Here is a 22,500-nt window from a genome sequence, read left to right on the forward strand (position 1 = left end):
AATTCTGCTTAATGCTAATTGGCCAGGACTCATGGGATTGGCTCCCTCTGGCGCACTCTCCGAGGTCTGTGGTGCTATTGGAGGTCCTCTGATGAGCCCAAACGCTTTATCAGAGCAAACCCACCAGCGAGCAACCCCCCTCCCCCTCCCCCCGACGAATGCCCAAAGAATACCCAGTAATTAAGTCACGTGCGATCCATAATTACCACGTTTACAATCACAAATGAACGGCGAGGAACAGGACTCTACTAAAGATGTTCAGAGGAGCAGAGGAACCAAAGGAGAAGGTAAAACCATAAACCAGCATGCAAGGGCAAGATTTATTTTAATATCTCCCTTTTCCCTCATCCCCTCCCTCTCTCTCTCTCCCTCCCTCCCTGTCACTGTATCTTAATAAGCTCTGAGGGCTTGTTGCCAGTGTAATGCCCATCACTTATTTATTTTCCAGAGATAGCCCTATTAATTTCCCCCTCGGTTTCAAACGTGGGCAGGCGGGTGAGTGTCGGCGTGGATAGATCCCGCCTCCCCAGGGTACTCCTCAAGGAAAGACGTAAATGACCCAAATAAAGAGGGCTTTTGAAGGCTGCCGAGAGGCGCCGGCACCATTAAAACTAAATGAAGTGTTTATTAGCCATGCCGACAGCACTCTCAGCGCTGGCGGATCAAGAGCCGTTACAGTTAATGTGCTCCCCTTGCAACACGCACCCCTGTTTGTTTAGTTCTGCCTGTGGCGCTGGAAAACTAACGCTGAGTTTTTTTTGTTTTTTCTCACCCCTTCCTCATGTAGCTACAATCTCTGGCGCTCTAGTGGGAAATGTATTCACATCCACGCTCACCTCTTATCCATCCGAACCTTACGCCCACAGAGAGGCGCTACCACGCACGCAGGGCCTGGGAGATGAAAGGTAGAACAACACTGTTTGCTAACGACACGGTCCATCAGGAGTGAGGCACAACCCCAAGCATGAACGATAGCGCAACATTCCAAAGTTCTACTTTATGTTAATTAGTAGTTCCTCCAGCCTTACCGTCATTCCTTCATTCTTTCTCGCTAAATTACAGTCTTTATTTGCGGGGTTTAAGACAGACTGGCAGTATCACATTCAGAGGTGCCGCGTTTCATCCAGCAAGTTTTGTTTTGGGGGATTTTAATGCGGAGAATAGAAAATAACATCCAATTTTACCATAATGCATCTGTTTATCTTCTGTATTATTTGTGATTTTTAATCTAACAGGCAGAATTATTGCAGGGGAGGAATGTGGTAGAATTTCTCCTTCCACTTCAGCTCTCCGATACCTCAGAGTTTTCTCTGACGTGTGAAAATGAAAGCTGAAAATGATTTGGCATACGTAATTTTCTCATTAATCCTTAGTTAAGATTTTGAATGCATTACTTGAGGAAGGTTTCTTTGCGTAATAATCACAACTTGAGGAGAGAGTAATGGTCTTCATTTGGAAAGGAATTAAAAGAAAGGCACACAATGAAAGTTGTGAAAACAGTATAATATAAGTAATATGTGACTTCAAAACACAGATGGATTTTTCTAAAATACACACACTCACTAATGTAGTCCTTCGCTATTTCTCTCACACACACACACACACACACACACACACACACACACACACACACACACACACACACACACACACACACACACACACACACACCTACCTATAATTATTTTTCATAACCTGCAGCACTATGCAGTAATAATGTTCCGATCCTGCTCTAACCTGTCTATATTTGACATCCCACCTTCTCTCTCTCTCTCACACACGCACACACACACACACACTTCACCAGTCACACATCTAATTCCCTAAATCAGTGTGTGAGAATTACCACTGTACTGCAGTAGATGAAGCTTTAGTCTAAAGTGCGGTTCTTGACTATGATGATTGATGTTGGACACAGTGTATTTCTGAACTCTGAAGCTGCAATCACAATACACTACAATTATCCTAGGACATTAAGAGCTGCACACAGCACATCACAATCAGGTCTGGGTACAATTAATCACCTAAGGGGAGGGGTGGGTGTGTGTGTGTGTGTGTATTCAGTCAGCATTTACAGTGAAGAGAGAAAATTACTGCAGTGTTGACATGATGTTATTCAGATGCCATAAACCTTCTGTCATACAGGAAGTGACATCAGGTATGGAGGTATACCAAATAGTTTACTGTCTATCAATCTCTCCCTCAATCTCTCTCTCTCCCTCCCTCGCTCACTCTCTCACACACACACACACACACACACACACACACACACACACACACACACACACACACACACACACACACTGTATAAAATATACAAGCAAATTCAGACAAACATCATTCATATAATACATCTGTCTATGCAGATATAAAGTGTTTGTAGCATGTGTGTAAGGTTTTATTCTGATTGACATGCACCAATTTCACCTAGTCTAATTCCTTGTATGTGAACATATATGTGGACAATAAACAATTCAGACTGATTCTGATGTGCTAATCCATTCCAGGTCTCACTGCTCTCCTCAGACCTCCACTGTGGGCTGATGTGAACAGTCATCTGGGATCTCTGAGATACAGTAAACTAAACTGCAACCGGACCCAATGGCTTATTTATCGTGACACATTCCCTTCACATTCTGCTCTCCCAGCTCCTCCCAGAAGGTTCTGCTGTTGTGTCGTTGGAACCTGTACGAGCTTTGCTCCTCACTAGCTCCTGCGGTGAAAACGACACTGCAAACACACAGCGACCACGTCGCAGGTCCCCGAGCTCCACATCGTTCTACGAGCTCCATATCGGTCCCTGAGATACACATCACTCCCCGAGTTACACATCATTCCCCGAGATACACATCACTCCCCGAGTTACACATCATTCCCCGAGATACACATCACTCCCCGAGTTACACATCATTCCCTGAGATCCACATCACTCCCCGAGATACACATCACTCCCCGAGATACACATCACTCCCCGAGATACACATCACTCCCCGAGATACACATCACTCCCCGAGTTACACATCACTCCCCGAGTTACACATCATTCCCCGAGTTACACATCATTCCCTGAGATCCACATCACTCCCCGAGATACACATCACTCCACGAGATACACATCACTCCCCGAGTTACACATCATTCCCCGAGATCCACATCATTCCCCGAGATCCACATCACTCCCCGAGATACACATCACTCCCCGAGTTACACATCACTCCCCGAGTTACACATCACTCCCCAAGTTACACATCATTCCCTGAGATCCACATCACTCCCCGAGTTACACATCACTCCCCGAGTTACGCATCATTCCCCGAGTTACACATCACTCCCCGAGTTACACATCACTCCCCGAGTTACACATCACTCCCCGAGTTACACATCACTCCCCAAGTTACACATCATTCCCTGAGATCCACATCACTCCCCGAGTTACACATCACTCCCCGAGTTACGCATCATTCCCCGAGTTACACATCACTCCCCGAGTTACACATCACTCCCCGAGTTACACATCATTCCCTGAGTTACACATCACTCCCCGAGTTACACATCACTCCCCGAGATACACATCACTCCCCGAGATACACATCACTCCCCGAGTTACACATCACTCCCCGAGTTACACATCACTCCCCGAGTTACACATCACTCCCCAAGTTACACATCATTCCCTGAGATCCACATCACTCCCCGAGTTACACATCACTCCCCGAGTTACACATCATTCCCTGAGATACACATCACTCCCCGAGTTACACATCATTCCCTGAGATACACATCACTCCCCGAGTTACACATCATTCCCTGAGATACACATCACTCCCCGAGTTACACATCATTCCCTGAGATACACATCACTCCCCGAGTTACACATCATTCCCTGAGATACACATCACTCCCCGAGTTACACATCATTCCCCGAGATACACATCACTCCCCGAGTTACACATCATTCCCTGAGATACACATCACTCCCCGAGTTACACATCATTCCCCGAGATACACATCACTCCCCGAGATACACATCACTCCCCGAGTTACACATCATTCCCCGAGTTACACATCATTCCCTGAGATACACATCACTCCCCGAGTTACACATAATTCCCTGAGATACACATCACTCCCCGAGTTACACATCATTCCCTGAGATACACATCACTCCCCGAGTTACACATCATTCCCTGAGATACACATCACTCCCCGAGTTACACATCATTCCCTGAGATACACATCACTCCCCGAGTTACACATCATTCCCTGAGATCCACATCGTTCCTAGACATCCACATCGTTCCCCGAGTTTCTAGTCAAAGGCTCCACTCACTTCCGTCTGGTTCCGTGTAAACGGGCCGGAACAGATCCCCACTTAATCCCATCGCAGGAAAAGACAGGAATGCGGCCCGCCATAAAATAAGAGCGCCACTTTTCCTCCGCAAGCCCTCCACCTCATTAGCATATAAAACGCTGGCTAGAGGGTGAAGGCATACATTAACAAACCTAAGGGTTTGGTCATTGTTGGAAAAGCATTCTCCATAGTTGCATGGTTTTTATTTTCATGCCTTATGTTCTTGGGATGGTGGGAGGGTGTTTGGAAGTCCTGGAGCTGCTGCTAGTATCATCAGTGTTCTGCTCTCTAGAGATAGCGGCAGCTCAAACAAACGAGGGTGTGCGTCCCAACTACAGGACGTGTGTACAGGCAGTGGTGGAGCAACCATCCCACCAACTGTCACAGGCAGTGATCTTCTGAGGAGTAGAAGCAACACTGCAAACAATTCTCTCATTCTCTCTCTCTCTCTCTCTCTCTCTCTCTCTCTCATATAAAGGGAGGGAATAATAAAGAAAAATCCTAATTCTAAAAGAATCCTAAATCCCACCCACAAATGCACAGTGCCATAATAGTGCTGATTCTCACTTGTGAATATTTCAAGTATTTAAAAGCTGAACGGCGCTATTTTCAGTCTTCACTGCTGGACGTGGTGTTTGTATAAAGCGCACCGTAATTGAAAGTAGCTAACTCTAAACTGGCCTTTGAGAAATGACAGATGATTCAGTGGCGCCCCCATCACTACGGTAACGGCTCCCTGTCTCCTCCTGTCTCTCACCTCCATGTCTCCTCCACCGTGTCTGCTCCTGTCTCTCACCTCCGTGTCTCCTCCACCGTGTCTCCTCCTGTCTCTCACCTCCGTGTCTCCTCCTGTCTCTCACCTCCCTGTCTCCTCCTGTCTCTCACCTCCGTGTCTCCTCCTGTCTCTCACCTCCCTGTCTCCTCTTGTCTCTCACCTCCCTGTCTCTCCTCCATGTTTCCTCCTGTCTCCTCCTCCATGTCTCCTCCTGTCTCTCACCTCTGTGTTTCCTCCTGTCTCCTCCTCCGTGTCTCCTCCTGTCTCTCACCTCCGTGTCTCCTCTTGTCTCTCACCTCCCTGTCTCCTCCTGTCTCTCACCTCCCTGTCTCTCCTCCGTGTTTCCTCCTGTCTCCTCCTCCGTGTCTCCTCCTGTCTCTCACCTCCGTGTCTCCTCTTGTCTCTCACCTCCCTGTCTCCTCCTGTCTCTCACCTCCCTGTCTCTCCTCCGTGTTTCCTCCGTGTCTCCTCCTCCGTGTCTCCTCCTCCGTGTCTCCTCCTGTGTCTCTCTGGCCTGCTGCAGATGTGCTGCTCAGCTTCCAGAAGCCCGTGTGAACGTCACACCATCAAACACTCACGGCCGACTCACTAACGTTGAGGCAGAGCTTGGAGTGCCAGAACACAATGGAGGCCGAGGTGTGTGTGTGTGTGTGTGTGTGTGTGTGTGTGTGTGTGTGTGTGTGTGTGTATGTACGCAGATGTGTGCGTGTGTATGTACGCAGGTGTGTGTGTGTGTGTGTGTGTATGTACGCAGATGTGTGCGTGTGTATGTACGCAGATGTGTGTGTGTGTGTGTGTGTGTGTATGTACGCAGATGTGTGCGTGTGTATGTACGCAGATGTGTGTGTGTGTGTGTGTGTGTGTGTGTGTGTGTGTGTGTGTGTGTGTGCGCGCGCGTGTATGTACGCAGAGGTGTGTATGTGTGTGTATATGTACGCAGATGAGTGTGTGTGTGTGTGTGTACGCAGAGGTTTGTGTGTGTGTGTGTGTGTGTGTGTGTGTGTGTGTGTGTGTGTACGTACGCACAGCCCCAGGCAGGGCAGAGCAAGGCTGTATGAGTGCGTATTTCATTAGCGACTTTAGTAGCACCGGCCTGATTGCTATCTTCTCCACCCTGGCCCAGACCTGTCCCCCATGGCACTGTACCATGCACCTGTGTGGGTGTGTGTGCGTGTGTGTGTGTGTGTGTGTGTGTGAGAAATAGATGAATCTTCTATTTAAAGCAGAACACCTGGTGGAAGAGGCTCTTGTGTGGTAACAAACAGATCAATCACTCCATCCCATATTAGAACAGACTAGAACAGTCTGGCTTAGGCCTTTCACCAAACTACTAACCCTCCAAGTGAAAATCATCTGTCTGTGTGTGTGTCGTTACTCAGTGGTTACATGGCACTTCAAGGGTGGATATTTGTCATCATGTGTGTGTGTGTGTGTGTGTGTGTGTGTGTGTGTGTGTGTGTGTGTGTAACACCCCTGTGCTACAGTAATTATAACTGATAGTTCTCCTTCATCAGATTTTCCAGACCATTTTACAGTTTACTGACACACAAAATGTCATCTAATAGCATAAAGATATTGACCAGTCCATGTACAGTGTGAAAGCTGAATAGGCCGTGTGGGACCAGTACAGGAATTGTGAGATCAGCACAGTCTGTGTGAGACTAGCACAGGCTGTGTGAGTCTAGTACAGGCCATGTAAGACCAGCACAGGCAGTGTGAGTCTAGTACAGGCCATGGAAGACCAGCACAGGCTATGTGAGACTAGCACAGGCTGTGTGAGACAAGCACAGGCTGTGTGAGTCTAGTACAGGCCATGTAAGACCAGCACAGGCTGTGTGAGTCTAGTACAGGCCATGGAAGACCAGCACAGGCTGTGTGAGACTAGCACAGGCTGTGTGAGACAAGCACAGGCTGTGTGAGTCTAGTACAGGCCATGTAAGACTAGCACAGACTGTGTGAGGCTAGCACAGGCTGTGTAAGTCTAGTACAGGCCATGGAAGACAAGCACAGGCTGTGTGAGTCTAGTACAGGCCATGTAAGACCAGCACAGGCTGTGTGAGTCTAGTACAGGCCATGTAAGACCAGCACAGGCTGTGTGACAGTGGCAGACAGTGTATAAAGCAGAATGACCTTCAGCTTGGGTGCCCAAATACCTCCTCAGTCCTCAACATGCAACTACAACTGACCAAACTAAAGGAGCGTGTATGCTGCTGGTTGTTTAAAGGCAAACTATACAAAACCAGATTTCTGACTAAGATTTATAGATGTTATTGGTCAACTTGTTTTTTTGTTTACTGTAATTATGAAATAATTCATATTTTTTTCTGTCCACTTTTTAAACTGAAGGGGCATGATGGTGTGTATGTGTGTCCAAGAAATAAAAAGGAGGAATAACGCCTTTCATTTCACACACACCTGACAGCCTCCAACATTGAGAGGACACACACACACACACACACACAAACACACACACACACACACCTGACAGTCCCTAACAATAGAAAGACACACACCTGACAGTCTCTAACGCTGAGAGGACACACACCTGACAGTCTCCAACATTGAGAGGACACACACCTGACAGTCCTTAACGCTGAGAGGACACACACACCTTACAGTCTCTAACGCTAAGAGGACACAAACACATACCTGACAGTCTCTAACATTGAGAGGACGCACACACACACCTGACAGTCTCTAACATTGAGTGGACACACACCTGACAGTCTCTAACACTGAGAGGACACACACACACACACGCCTGACAGTCTCTAACCCTGGGGGGACAGACACCTGACATCTTTTCATCTTCTAACTATGAAAGCATAGTCTAATACTGAATGTGTTTGAGCTAGCAATAGAGACCACCAAGAAGAAGTCAGAAAGAAGCTTCAGCACCTGCACACACACACACACACACACACACACACACACAGAAATCAACATGGTGATACAAATCAACCGTGACATACAACTATTATTAAAAGAGTAAAATGCCATAGACAAGCAAAAACATCACACTCCTTATGGTACCTTTAATTTGACCCTTGAACCTCACTGCTGCCTGGGAGACACAGGCCAGGCCGTGTTCCAGATCTGTAATCTGTCCCAGCTTAAAGCACCCAGAGAACGTAGCATACACTGCTCTGTAATCCAGGTCAAGGCATTTTGACACTGATTCACACATTAACACATTCTATTGCCTACTGCTGTCTTAGCAGTGACCATTAATCCACTGACACACACAGCGAGTCTTCATACACACACACACACACACACACACACACACACACACACACACACACACACACACACGTAGTGAGTCAGCAAAATCGCCTCATGGGTTTGTAATGAGAGAAACTTCAGTGTGGGTCTGAAACATTCACAAGTTTGATGGGAGCCCTTATGATCCAAGCAAAGATCCCCTAGGCTAGAAGCAGGAGCTACTGTCTGCTCAGCCAGACCACGGCCCTCACCCCACAAACCCTGCACACCCAACCCCCCCGCGCGGAGAAGGCCCATCTGGGGCGCAATACTCCAAATCATGGAATCTGGGTAAAAACTGCTATATGAAACAGAAGGTCAACAGACCTTCACTATGTGAATATAATACTTTAATACACCTACATTACAACCACGCTTTCACTAAAGACTAAACACAATTCAGGACACAGGGGCCGAGAGAGAGAGAGAGAGTTAGGGGAACTCTCCGAGACGTTCAACCACACCATGACTCTCAAGAGGGAGGGGAACTCTCCGAGACGTTCAACCACACCGGGCGTCTCATGCAGGCACAGAGAGATCTTCATTTTTTCCTTGAGTTGGTCTGTCATTAAAAGGCAGCCGTGTAACCGGAGCAGAGTCTAATGCACCCTCGTGTTTAGAGAAGCATGCCGCCCATTTGGGTATAATGAAGAGCTTTTTTATATTTTTTTTAAACAAACTCCCGAATGAAAGGTGGGGCGGCCCCATGAGCTGCCGGGAGAAAGAGTGGTGAGGAGGGGGTGGAGGCTTTGCACCACCCTGCAACAGTGGGGGAGGGGGGGGTGTGGAGTGTTTGCACCACCCTGCAACAGTGGGGGGGGGGGGGGGGTGTGGAGTGTTTGCACCACCCTGAAAAATTGTAAACTACAACTGCAAAAAAATAAAAATAAACGTCTGCAGCAAGCCGAACAGACGTGTGTGTGTGTGTGTGTGTGTGTGTGTGTGTCTCAGAGGGTTTCCTCTCTCTAGCCAGGCCTTCCTGTCCCTCCTCTGTGTGACGATGATGAACTGCTTCGGTCTTCTTGTGTCTTCGCTCTCTGAGAAGTATCGTCGTTGAGCCGTAAGCTGATTTCCACCCCCAGTCTTTATGCTCGCATACATTTTGTGAGATCAAGATGTCAAGTCCTGCTATAACCTGCCTCATGTTTTTTCTTTGCTCTCTTTCTCACACTCTCTCTCTCACACACACACACACACACACACACACACACACACACACACACACACACACACACACACACACACACAGGCAGTGTTTCATCATCATATAATAACCAGGGTGTTCCTCCCCACCTCCTCTTCACCCTGCTCCGTGCTCCTCTCCTCTCTCTCCACACCCCTTTTGGCTGCAGGTGTCCAGGGACGTGGGCCAAGCCTACCTACTCTTCTCTGGCTCACTCTGGGGATGACTCATGACCTCCACCCTGGACCCCAAACTCCCACCTCACCCACCCCACCCACCTCACCCACCCCCGAGCCACCCTGTCCAGGCTCATCGTGCCTATGGCCCTGGAGTGAAGGTGTGAAAGCAGCGCGTGTGCACACACCCACCCGCCATCCAGCACTGCCATAATTTGTCTCCACTCATGTTCATCTGCGTTTTATGAAAGACTGGAGACAAGGTAAAACAAGGAGCAAGACACGAACGTACACGCATAATGAATGTAGGCACACACACACACACACACACACACACACACACACACACACACACACACACACACACACACACACACACACACAGAACACCACAAGGGCCCATTTACAACATTCCAGATACTTCACATGTTCGAATAAGAAACATGTATATATATATCACCATGTCAGACACACCAGCAACCATATCAACCACCAGTGAATACCTGAGATATTTCTTCTCGGTGCAGGGGTATTAAATATTTTGTGCAGGGGTATTAAGTCGCACGAGGTGGCTTGGGTTACACACCCGCTGTGAGAAAGTGTCAACTCGAAAGTTGTATCAGAAGCAGTGGGTTAGCAGTGGCTGTTTAGCCACATTAGCATGACTCCAACCCCACAGGACAAATGTGTGCAAGCCGCTCCCTCCACACCACACACTCCCCGAGACGGCTCCCTGAGACGGCTCCCCGAGACGGCTCCCCATCCACAGATCCCGGCACAGGGCAGGGGATGGCCGCCCTGTTGCTAATCCGGTCATGGCTATCTTGCGCTTTCTGCGCTCTCGGGCTGCCAGGGGCCAGGCTTTAGCATTAGCGCTACGCTACACTAACACAGGGCGGGGCCTGCTTTATGAGGGGCTGAAAAAGCCCATGACACATGCTTATCCACACCTCACTGCTTTTTCCACAACAAATATGCTAAAATATTATTTATATTGCCTGTTTGCACGATGGAGCTGCAGTAACTTGTCCTGCCCTATCTCTATTCTAGTTCTATATCTCTATGCCAGGTTGACTCCAGATTCCCATGCAACCATGTACCTGCACTAAGACCGGAATACCAGCCATTTTCTGAGATGACGGCCCCGGATCAGCCAATGGGGACGGGTGCCCCTTCCCTGACCAACCAATGGGGACAGGAATCCCTTCCCTGAGCTATCAGTGAGGGTACGTGCCCCTTTCATGACCAGCCAATGGGGACTGGTGCCCCTTCCCTGAGGGACCAGCCCACCTGGTGTTCACTCGCTGTTCTAGTTTGTTCCAGTGTTGCCGAGAGAGAAGGCCAACATACAAAGCACAGCTCGGGCCCAGCTGTGATCTCTTAAAACGTTTTTGATGTGCGTGACGGCAGGGTAACTGGAGACGGCCCGTCCTGGCCCGTCCTGGTCCGGGCTGGTTTGGGTTAGAGAAGCAATGCCTGGACAGGGAACATCTCTGGACAAGGTTCATAAGAAACGACCGACGTTAATGTCTGGACAGGAACTCAAACGGCAGTGGAGTTACATTTCTATCTATATCTGTTATGGAGGACACAAAAAAGGAAAATGAAAAGACCTAAATGGCATGAAGCTCCCTCTCTCCCTCCTTCCATCCCTCCTTCACTCCTCTCTCTTTCTGTGTGTTTTCTTTTTTTGGGCCTGGCAGAAAAGTCTTCTTACAATCTGGTAAATACCAGACGGGAAGCATAACTGTAAAAACGTGAGCCCATTCTCTCAAATCTGTGGTTTCTCTTAAAGACCATAGTGAGCTCAGAGTGGGCTACCAACGTCTCCTACTTACGACATGTTCCATCTAGAACTAATGAATCAAAAATGAATAAGAAACACTGCCATTTGGTCTCCCCTTTATTGCTGAGATTCAGTAGACCAATCTTTGGCACTAACCGCAAACAAAGATTGGAAAGGTTTGCGTACAACAAGTTCAAGGCAATTCAAGAGCTGGCGGATGTAGACTGACGCGAAGTCTCCACGACTCAGAGCAACTAAAAGCCAGAAGCTGTGATAAAATCCAATTTCGAAAAAGAGAAAAATTAAAAAAATAATTTGGTGCGGACAGTTTGTTGGTTTTTTTATTGTGAGTTGTGAGTCTGTGGTGTGTATTGTGCAGCTTGTGTAATTATGCTGGCTGTGGTCTGGAACAGGCCAGATTCTGGAGACTAACTGGTGTGTGTTTGCACGGGGCAGAGAGCTCAGAGCTAAAGCCGGCAGCTATTAGGGGGTGATTAGGTAACCCGGTGGCTGTTTGCTGTTGTGGAGTTGGGTTTGGGGTGGATATCTACTGCCCGCCTCAGATCTGTGCTGGGTGCTTTCTAGAAGCTTCTAGGCCAGATTTTGCTGACTGGAGGCCTTATCCCATATCCCCTGGTAATCATCACCATGACCCCATCACCATGCCCATAAGACCTCTTACTGAGCTGCGGTAATCTGCCTGGCAAAGGTGATGGCAAGGATGCCAGGCTAACACACCAAACACACCCACACACCCACACACACCCACACATACACAAGACACACAAGAAAATCAGCATGGAGTGCAGAAAGGCGGTAGGTCATTACGACCCTAACAATTACCCTGAGAAGATGCACACTTATCAGTACACATCATACAAAAAGATGAAAAAGAAGAAGAAGATAACTTCTAAAGAGTGTTTTGATTGTCTTAACAAGCTCTGAGTGTACACACAGGGAGAGTTTAGGGAGAAGTGCTTTCAAAGCCCAGATGAGCAGCCCCTAAGCAGGCAATGCCTTCTGGGGGGGGGAGACAGAAAGAGAGCAAGAAAGAAAGAGAGAGAGAGAGAGAGAGAGAGAGAGAGAGAGAGAGAGAGAGAGAGAGAGAGAGAGAGAGAGAGGGAGAGAGAGTGAGGGAGACAGAAAGTGCACTATCTGGTCTGGCACCTAATCAGAGGGATTAGGCTGGAGGAAGCCAAGCCTACAGGTTATCCTTCAGGAAGCATACCAAGCAGTTATCAGAAACACTCCACTTCAAAGCAGCTCCATTTTCCTATATTCACTCGGCTTTGGACTCAGCCTGCAGGGCTTGTTTCTGGGTAATAAAGGGTGTCAAGAGATGTTTGTACTTGTGCGCCATGGGAGACAGAGAGGGAAGTGTATGCGTGTGTGTGTGTGTGTGTGTGTGTGTGTGTGTGTGTGGGTGTGTGTATACGCTTAAACGTAGACCCGGATGGCCTGCTATTTCACGGCGTGATCAGTAACTTCAGAGGCGGAGGATAGTGTGCGTTGACCATGCAGTATAGTAGTCTCACAAAGTCAACAATACTTGAGCAGGTACGTCCTCCAGACCCCACTATACCTGAACAGGTACGTATTCCAGACCCCACTATACCTGAGCAGGTACGTCCTCTAGAACCCACTATACCTGAGCAGGTACGTCCTCTAGAACCCACTATACCTGAGCAGGTACGTCCTCCAGACCCCACTATACCTGAGCAGGTACGTCCTCTAGACCCCACTATACCTGAACAGGTACGTGCTCCAGACCCCACTATACCTGAACAGGTATGTCCTCCAGACCCCACTATACCTGAACAGGTACATACTTCAGACCTCAACTATACCTGAACAGGTACGTCCTCCAGACCCCACTATACCTGTGCAGGTACGTCCTCCAGGCCACACTATACCTGAACAGGTATGTCCTACAGACCCCACTATACCTGAACAGGTACGTCCTCCCGACCCCACTATACCTGTGCAGGTACGTCCTCCAGACCCCACTATACCTGAACAGGTACGTCCTCCAGGCCACACTATACCTGAACAGGTATGTCCTACAGACCCCACTATACCTGAACAGGTACGTCCTCCCGACCCCACTATACCTGAACAGGTACGTCCTCCAGACCCCACTATACCTGAGCAGGTACGTCCTCCAGACCCCACTATACCTGTGCAGGTACGTCCTCCAGGCCACACTATACCTGAACAGGTACGTCCTCCAGACCCCACTATACCTGAACAGGTACGTCCTCCAGACCCCACTATACCTGAACAGGTACGTCCTCCAGACCCCACTATACCTGAGCAGGTACGTCCTCCAGACCCCACTATACCTGAACAGGTACGTCCTCCAGACCCCACTATACCTGTGCAGGTACGTCCTCCAGGCCACACTATACCTGAACAGGTACGTCCTCCCGACCCCACTATACCTGAACAGGTACGTCCTCCAGACCCCACTATACCTGTGCAGGTACGTCCTCCAGGCCACACTATACCTGAACAGGTACGTCCTCCAGACCCCACTATACCTGAGCAGGTACGTCCTCCAGACCCCACTATACCTGAGCAGGTACATCCTCCAGACCCCACTATACCTGAGCAGGTACATCCTCCAGACGCCACTATACCTGAGCAGGTATGTCCTCCAGACCCCACTATACCTGAGCAGGTACATCCTCCAGACCCCACTATACCTGAGCAGGTACATCCTCCAGACGCCACTATACCTGAGCAGGTATGTCCTCCAGACCCCACTATACCTGAGCAGGTACATCCTCCAGACCCCACTATACCTGTGCAGGTACGTCCTCTAGACCCCACTATACCTGAGCAGGTATGTCCTCCAGACCCCACTATACCTGAGCAGGTACATCCTCCAGACCCCACTATACCTGAGCAGGTACGTCCTCCAGACCCCACTATACCTGTGCAGGTACGTCCTCTAGACCCCACTATACCTGAGCAGGTATGTCCTCCAGACCCCACTATACCTGAGCAGGTACATCCTCCAGACCCCACTATACCTGAGCAGGTACGTCCTCCAGACCCCACTATACCTGAGCAGGTACGTCCTCCAGACCCCACTATACCTGAGCAGGTACGTCCTCCAGACCCCACTATACCTGAGCAGGTACTTCCTCCAGACCCCACTATACCTGAGCAGGTACGTCCTCCAGACCCCACTATACCTGAGCAGGTACATCCTCCAGACCCCACTATACCTGAGCAGGTATGTCCTCCAGACCCCACTATACCTGTGCAGGTACGTCCTCTAGACCCCACTATACCTGAGCAGGTACGTCCTCCAGACCCCACTATACCTGAACAGGTACGTCCTCCAGACCCCACTATACCTGAACAGGTACGTACTTCAGACCTCAACTATACCTGAACAGGTACGTCCTCCAGACCCCACTATACCTGAACAGGTACGTCCTCCAGACCCCACTATACCTGAGCAGGTACGTCCTCCAAGTCCTGCTCAAAGCTGTGCCACGCCCATTACTAAGGACGTGCTCAGGTGCGTCTGGGCTACCTGCTCAACAGGGTTGGGATTATCTCGTTATTATCTCAACAAAAGGACAATTGTTTCCAATACTGCTCTCTGCCCCCCCCACTCCACCCCGCCCCGCCCCATCCCCAATCAAGACAGAAGGTCACATGCCTCATCCTTGTGATGTCTATAACGATGAGACACTAAACCTAACACTGACACTCTGGGAGGGAGGGGTGGGGGGTTGTCTCAGCATGCAGACAGTTAAGATTCATATCTTTTTACCATTTGCAGACCTATGAAATGTGGTTAGATGCATAACTGCTTCACTCCAAGAAACTTCAAGTACACAGCTAATACAAACACATGGCTTTCTTTGGTAAACATTTTCTGGAAGAACAGACAAACCCGTTTTTTCATCTAATTTGTGTCCTTCCATCAAATTTCCTTCCACCAAACCAAGTTGAAGAACTGACAACAGATCACCAAGGATCTTTACAGCACAAAGTAACAGTTCACCAAACTGAACGCCATCTGGAAAGTGTCACGGAGCGGACCAGGCGTGTGTGTGCAGGTGTGTGCGTGTATCCATGCGTGTGTGTGCATGTGTGCTTGCGTGTGTGGGTGTACGTGTATGTGTGTGTGTGTATGCACTTTCTCACCACATGTGCTGATTTTGGGAGTTTAAACTCTGCCAAACTACTGAAGTTAGCGTATTCTTCCCCCGATGTAGGCCCGAGGGACTCCATGCAGGAGAGTCTCATCTGCGAGGACTGGACCTGCCTTCACTAGATCCATCTGGCCAGCGTTAGCTCCATCAGCTCCACATGGGCCTCTAATTGTATTTTCTTCCAAATTGCAAAATAGCTACTTGGGAAAGAAGCTAAAATAACATACAAACAAGAGCAACTATGATAACAAGTGAAACTGGAATGGAATAGAAAGATCAAAAACAAAAGCAGGGGCTTACAAATTTCAGCCTTGCCCTTTGAAAGTAGATCCCCGACATTACGGCGGCGTATTGATTTACTCGCAATTTCGTGTCTCTGTTTCTCCATGCCAGCAGTCCAATCTGTGCCGCACAGGAGGTCCTGCAAACAGCACTCATCTGATTTTTCCAAAACATAAAAGATTAATACCTGTATTTTTTTCAGGACAGAGGCGAAGGCAGTGAGAGAAAAACAGATAATGACAGGGAAGGTCAAATTGGTATTTGGAGAAAAAGCAGGTTAGAGAGCAAAATTAGATCCGCAGACCCAGAGGTGACTTTAATAAGAGGTAATAAGAAAATGTCTGACGTTTGTGTACAGGATCGAAAATGTGCTTTTGGAAAAGAGATCTATCTCCCCCTTATACATTTTATCCAACAGAGAAGAATTTGTTCTGTAAGAAAAGACTCAAAATGGATTGCAATGCTTCATTCTTCTCATATTAGGATCAATTAAAATTGGCACCAAACCAAAAATATCATAGGACCGCAGAAAATCAAAGGCCAGCGAGTACCCATCATGCAATGCGGTAACTCACAGCGGCTGTGACTAAACACGTCCCCCCACAAAGAAAAGGTCCTTTTTCAAGCTCCTCAAGTCATCTTATCATGTTGTAGTCATGCTTTGACCACAGATGTATGTTCGTTTCCTCACCAGGTTTGAGTGTATCCATGTTATGGTTAGATTGTCATGCACATCTCACTCCATTACTGCAGTCAAAGTTTCTGTCTCAAAAACAGCTACCCCCTATATTTCAAGATCAACAGGGATCACAGTTCTAAGCTCCTGTTTTTACACCCGCTACCCTGTACAAAAAGGTTTATACAGTATATTACCCATTATACAATACGCTTTATAATTTTACACAATATATTACACAATAAACTGCATAATACATCTTGAAAATTATGTGTAAATGTTCTTATTATTGTTCAATTGTTCAATCTATTGTTATTACTAAATAATACTCAAAAAAACTTGTACAAAAAAGCTTGAAGTACAGGTTAGTGCCCAAAGAGAATCTCTTCACCTGACTTTCTTCCTCAGTTTCTTACGCCCCTGTATTTGGACGTATCCAGTCCAACCATCAGCACACACCAGGCCTTCTCCACACCTCACTAATATCTGACTTTATGAGCCAGGCGTCCCACTGCAGGACAGCAACCACAGCTGAGGCAGGAGACCGGCCAAGTCGTGTGGACTGTTCAACTCTAGTCAGAAATAACCACACAAAGGTAACCACCAGGGCATTTAAAAAAGGAGGCTGCAGTCCAAAATACATCATAGATGGCTACCATTCTGACTCCTGACTGTACACTCTATTAAAACACTTCATAAAGTTGTAATAAAGACTGTTGTAAAATAGTTATAAGTCCCCAGGGCCATCCGGAAGCTGAGGGGACTATGTTGGGGTGCTATTTATTACTGCCCAGGGCTTACCCCAGGCTGAAGAAGGAGTTAGGGGCAATATCTCAGATTAAACCAGCACCTAGAGCCAAAAGATTGGAACACAAATGGGTCTTCGGGTCCAAGCATCTGACCAAAGTACTCATGCTGTGGAATCTCGGATCAGTAGGAGCGCGCCGGATCACTGTGCCTGTGGTGAAGGCCAAGGATGGAGAAACAGCATTTAGTTGTCTAAAGTTCTCTGCCTGTGCACATGTTCAAAATCCAGTGTGACCTCCTACCTGTGCACACGCACAAACCCCTTGAGCCGCCCGTCCCCTCACATCCCACCCCATTTAAAGAGAGCGAGAGAAAGGAGTGTGTACTCATCTCTGAGGTGTCTGTGTGTTGTGGAGGACTACAGGAAGCATGCTAATTCCTGGAGCTTATTTGCACAGGCGAGCACCCTTAGCCATTATACATGCAGGCCTTTTAAGAAATGTCGAGTGCCCTCTTTTCCACCTGCTGACAGACCGTGTGCACGACTCATTTCACGTTCGGTCATCTCAGGTAAGGTTTAGCATTTAGAGAGATATGAGAGATATATTTGCACACGCACACACACGCACACACACACACACACACACACACACACACACACACACACACACACACACACACACACACACACACACACACACACACACACACACACAGCAGTACTAAGGTGGCATCATTGGGTCAGGTTTAACACAAGCTAAAGCATTTGAAATATCAGACCTTGTGTCTCACCAACAATGAATCACTTTATTAAAACTAACAGGAGCCTGGGGTCCATTCACAGACACGCAGAGGTAACGTTTACTCCATCCCAAACTGAAACCAGGAGAATATGACCAAATACATAATCGATGAATAAATCACAGCAAACAAGCACCTCACAGTAGACCATACATTATTCAGGGATGAAGTGTGCTTAAAACGCTGCTGAAAAATACATGCGCCATATGCTAATGTGTCTGCAGACTCCCTCTCTCTCCTTCTCCCTCTTTCATACTCATCGCTTTTTAGGCAATTACATGATAAGCAGCCCAAAAGGAAGCCACGCCCCCTCACAGCCCCCGGGGTGAAGAAATCTAAATAAATAAAACAAAATGACAGATCAGGCAGCAGTAAGTAAAGCAAACTACATTCCAGGAGGAGGTGGATAAGGGCTTAAAGAGAGGAGTGGAGAGAGGAGTAGAAAGAGGAGTGGAAAGAGAAGTGGAAAGAGAGGAGTATAAAGAGGAGACAAAGAAATGGGTCACAAAGATAAAAGGAAGCAGTCAGGAAAGAGGGAGAGGGGGAAAGAAAGAAAGAGAGAGAGAGAGATGAAGAGGGTGAAGAGAGAAGAGGGATTTGAAAAGACTGATTTGAAAATGTCACAATTTATGAATGAGGAGCGGATGTCTTCATTGGGAGATTTTGGATTTGCCAGCGCATCTTTGGCCTGATCTGAGTTAGTCCCAGAGGAGAATCCCTACAGAGACTACTGCAGAGCTGCCAACCTGCCCCATCTCTCTCTCTCTCTCCCTCCCTCTCTCCCTCTCTCCCTCCCTCCACTCTATCCCTACAGAGAGCATAAACACTACTGCAGTTTACTACACATGTTGCACCTGATATCAGCTCCTTCATGACACACTCCCAGGCCATGTAGACATACACATATTCAGAGATCAGAGTGAAACACCCATGCGCTCTGGTATACATATACAACCAGATTATAGGATACGGGGTGACTAACCACTCATTCTGTAAAATACATAAATGTTTGTGTGTGTTTGTGTGGGGTTATGTCCCTCCAAGTGTATGTGGTGGTATGAGCATGTGTGTTTGTATATATGTGCGAGTTTGAGTGTGTATCTTCATCGGTGTGTGGCGGTGGTCGACAGCGTGCTAACGAAGACCCAGCTCTCTAATTAAAGACGAGCGGCCTTCTGCAGTATGAGCCTCCATGGGCCTCCCCAAACCGCCGGGCTGCAGAGAGGGCGTGGCCGCCACAGGGCCGCCCACACCAGCCCCACCCCCACACACACCCCATCACCAGCCTCATCTGCCTGCAATTTAACACAGACAGGCAGCACAGGGTGGGGTCCTTCCTGTCCCCATTAAACGTTAACCAGGCCTGGTTAAGGACAACCACACCAGAGGGTTAGGTGGGTGAGACAACAAAACAACAACTAAAGTAAACCCTGTTCCTGAGGTCAGAGGTCACCTCTACAGGAGGTCACGGGCGCAGGTGAGATCCTACACATCTAGAAAGTTCCACGTTGAGGTTAGGGGTGGAGTCAGCACTGGGGATCTCGGGATGTTTTCACAACATCCATTCATCAATTTATCAACAAATCACTGAAAACTGCCCTGACTGCTTAAGACAGCAGATTCTCCATAGGATGAAGGTCCTGACGTTCAGGCGCTGACACCTTCGTCTGCTGGGTTCATCAGAAGCTCGGCTTTCTAAACGGCAGCGGAGGACCTGGGGGGGTGGATCCACCGGACCCTCTGCTGTGCTGTGACAGGTGATGAATCAGCACAGCGACTGGCTGCATGCGCACCCAACCTCTCACTGAACACGCCAGTGAGCACTACTGTAATATCAGCCCTGTTGACTAAGCCTTGAATGAGTTCTGGACAGGTCCAGGGTACACCGATGAGAACGGTGCTCTTACATGATTTCTCTGGTTAACTGGGTTCTAATAAAGGAGAAAATACCCAGCTGAAGGACAGACAGGAAAGTATTCGTACTGGTTTAAACTGTGAACGTTTATGCTAATAAGAGTTCTGCAGCTAGATACTGCCAGGAATGCATTGTTCAGGGTAGCTGAGAAACACTCACATACCTACACACACACACACACACACACACACACACACACACACACACACACACACACACACACACACACACACACACACACACACACACACACACAAACACACACACACACACACACACACACACACACACACACACACACACACACACACACACACACACACACGCTGCATTAAGACCCTCGGGCCAGACCCATTCTCAATAAACCTCAACATTTTAATCAAGCAGCAGGAGGTGGTAATGAGGCAAGGTGACGCTGCTATTATCAGATACTGCCAGCCAATTAGAGCCATCACAGTCCCACAGAGCGTACATCTACCCTGTTAACTCCACACACACACACTCAAACCCACCACTCTCTCTACACACACACTCAAACCCACCACTCACTCCACACACACCCCCAAACCCACCACTCACTCCACACACACACTCAAACCCACCACTCTCTCTACACACACACACTCAAACCCACCACTCACTCCACACACACCCCCAAACCCACCACTCACTCTCCACACACACACACTCAAACTCACCACTCTCTCCACACACACACACACACACTCAAACCCACCACTCACTCCACACACACCCCCAAACCCACCACTCTCTCCACACACACCCCCAAACCCACCACTCTCTCCACACACACACTCAAACCCACCACTCACTCCACACACACACACTCAAACCCACCACTCACTCCACACACACACACTCAAACCCACCACTCACTCCACACACACACACTCAAACTCACCACTCTCTCCACACACACACACACTCACACCCACCACTCACTCCACACACACACACACACACACACACACACACACACACTCAAACCCACCACTCACTCCACACACACACACACTCAAACCCACCACTCACTCCACACACACACTCAAACCCACCACTCACTCCACACACACACACACTCAAACCCACCACTCTCTCCACACACACACTCAAACCCACCACTCACTCCACACACACACACTCAAACCCACCACTCACTCCACACACACACACTCAAACTCACCACTCTCTCCATACACACACTCAAACCCACCACTCACTCCACACACACACTCAAACTCACCACTCACTCCATACACACACTCCGAATCTGCAGTTGCAGCTCAGAGCTACCATCATGGTGAATAACCTCCATCATCTGCACTACCATCATGGTGAATAACCTCCATCATCTGCTCTACCATCATGGTGAATAACCTCCATCATCTGCTCTACCATCATGGTGAATAACCTCCATCGTCTGCTCTACCATCATGGTGAATAACCTCCATCATCTGCTCTACCATCATGGTGAATAACCTCCATCGTCTGCTCTACCATCATGTTGAATAACCTCCATCATCTGCTCTACCATCATGGTGAATAACCTCCATCGTCTGCTCTACCATCATGGTGAATAACCTCCATCATCTGCTCTACCATCATGGTGAATAACCTCCATCGTCTGCTCTACCATCATGGTGAATAACCTCCATCATCTGCTCTACCATCATGGTGAATAACCTCCATCGTCTGCTCTACCATCATGGTGAATAACCTCCATCGTCTGCTCTACCATCATAGTGAATAACCTCCATCGTCTGCTCTACCATCATGGTGAATAACCTCCATCATCTGCTCTACCATCATGGTGAATAACCTCCATCGTCTGCTCTACCATCATGGTGAATAACCTCCATCGTCTGCTCTACCATAATGGTGAATAACCTCCATCGTCTGCTCTACCATCATAGTGAATAACCTCCATCGTCTGCTCTACCATTGTGGTGGATAAATACCATCAGCTGAGCTACAGAGTGCAGCACCGCTGCCTGAACTACCAGTGTGGCGGTAAACACCTACACCATCCTAACCACTCATCCTATCACCACTCAAACCAAAAGGGGCACATCACTGGTGACCTTGTGTACACACACACACACACACACACACATCCTGTGTTGTTCTGCTGAGTCACTCTAGAGAACTATGTCCAGTTATCAGCTGCACCTCTGTGGCAGCACACACACAGCTGACAGGAAGACTGCACACTCCATCCCCCTCCACGTCAGCAGGTGAGATACAGGTGATCCGTTAAGCCAAAGCTGTGTATGTCATTAAACTAGGGGAAGATCCAGTGTGTCCACCCTCGGGTCGGGCTGGGCACCTTACTCAACCGCACCACCGCT

The 22,500-nt window shown here is 48.3% G+C and overlaps 1 protein-coding gene across 4 annotated transcripts in view; it reads right to left on the bottom strand.

Moving 5' to 3' along the window:
• The window catches only part of fto (FTO alpha-ketoglutarate dependent dioxygenase), a 103,377-nt gene that overhangs the window by 20,937 nt on the left and 59,940 nt on the right, over nt 1-22,500 (bottom strand). Inside the window, exons 9-10 of one of the 4 annotated variants that reach the window (XM_076993284.1) lie at nt 16,011-16,131; nt 15,722-15,923 (exon numbers count right to left, since the gene is read on the bottom strand). The exons of the other annotated variants lie outside the window; for them this stretch is intronic. Of the exons in view, the coding sequence (XP_076849399.1) occupies nt 15,876-15,923; nt 16,011-16,131 (169 nt within the window). The 3' untranslated portion in view covers nt 15,722-15,875. Of the gene's footprint in view, nt 1-15,721; nt 15,924-16,010; nt 16,132-22,500 lie in introns of those variants that run through there. 4 annotated transcript variants of the gene reach the window in all.

Source organism: Brachyhypopomus gauderio, unplaced genomic scaffold, assembly GCF_052324685.1.
Source record: "Brachyhypopomus gauderio isolate BG-103 unplaced genomic scaffold, BGAUD_0.2 sc108, whole genome shotgun sequence".
Classification (NCBI taxonomy): domain Eukaryota; kingdom Metazoa; phylum Chordata; class Actinopteri; order Gymnotiformes; family Hypopomidae; genus Brachyhypopomus; species Brachyhypopomus gauderio.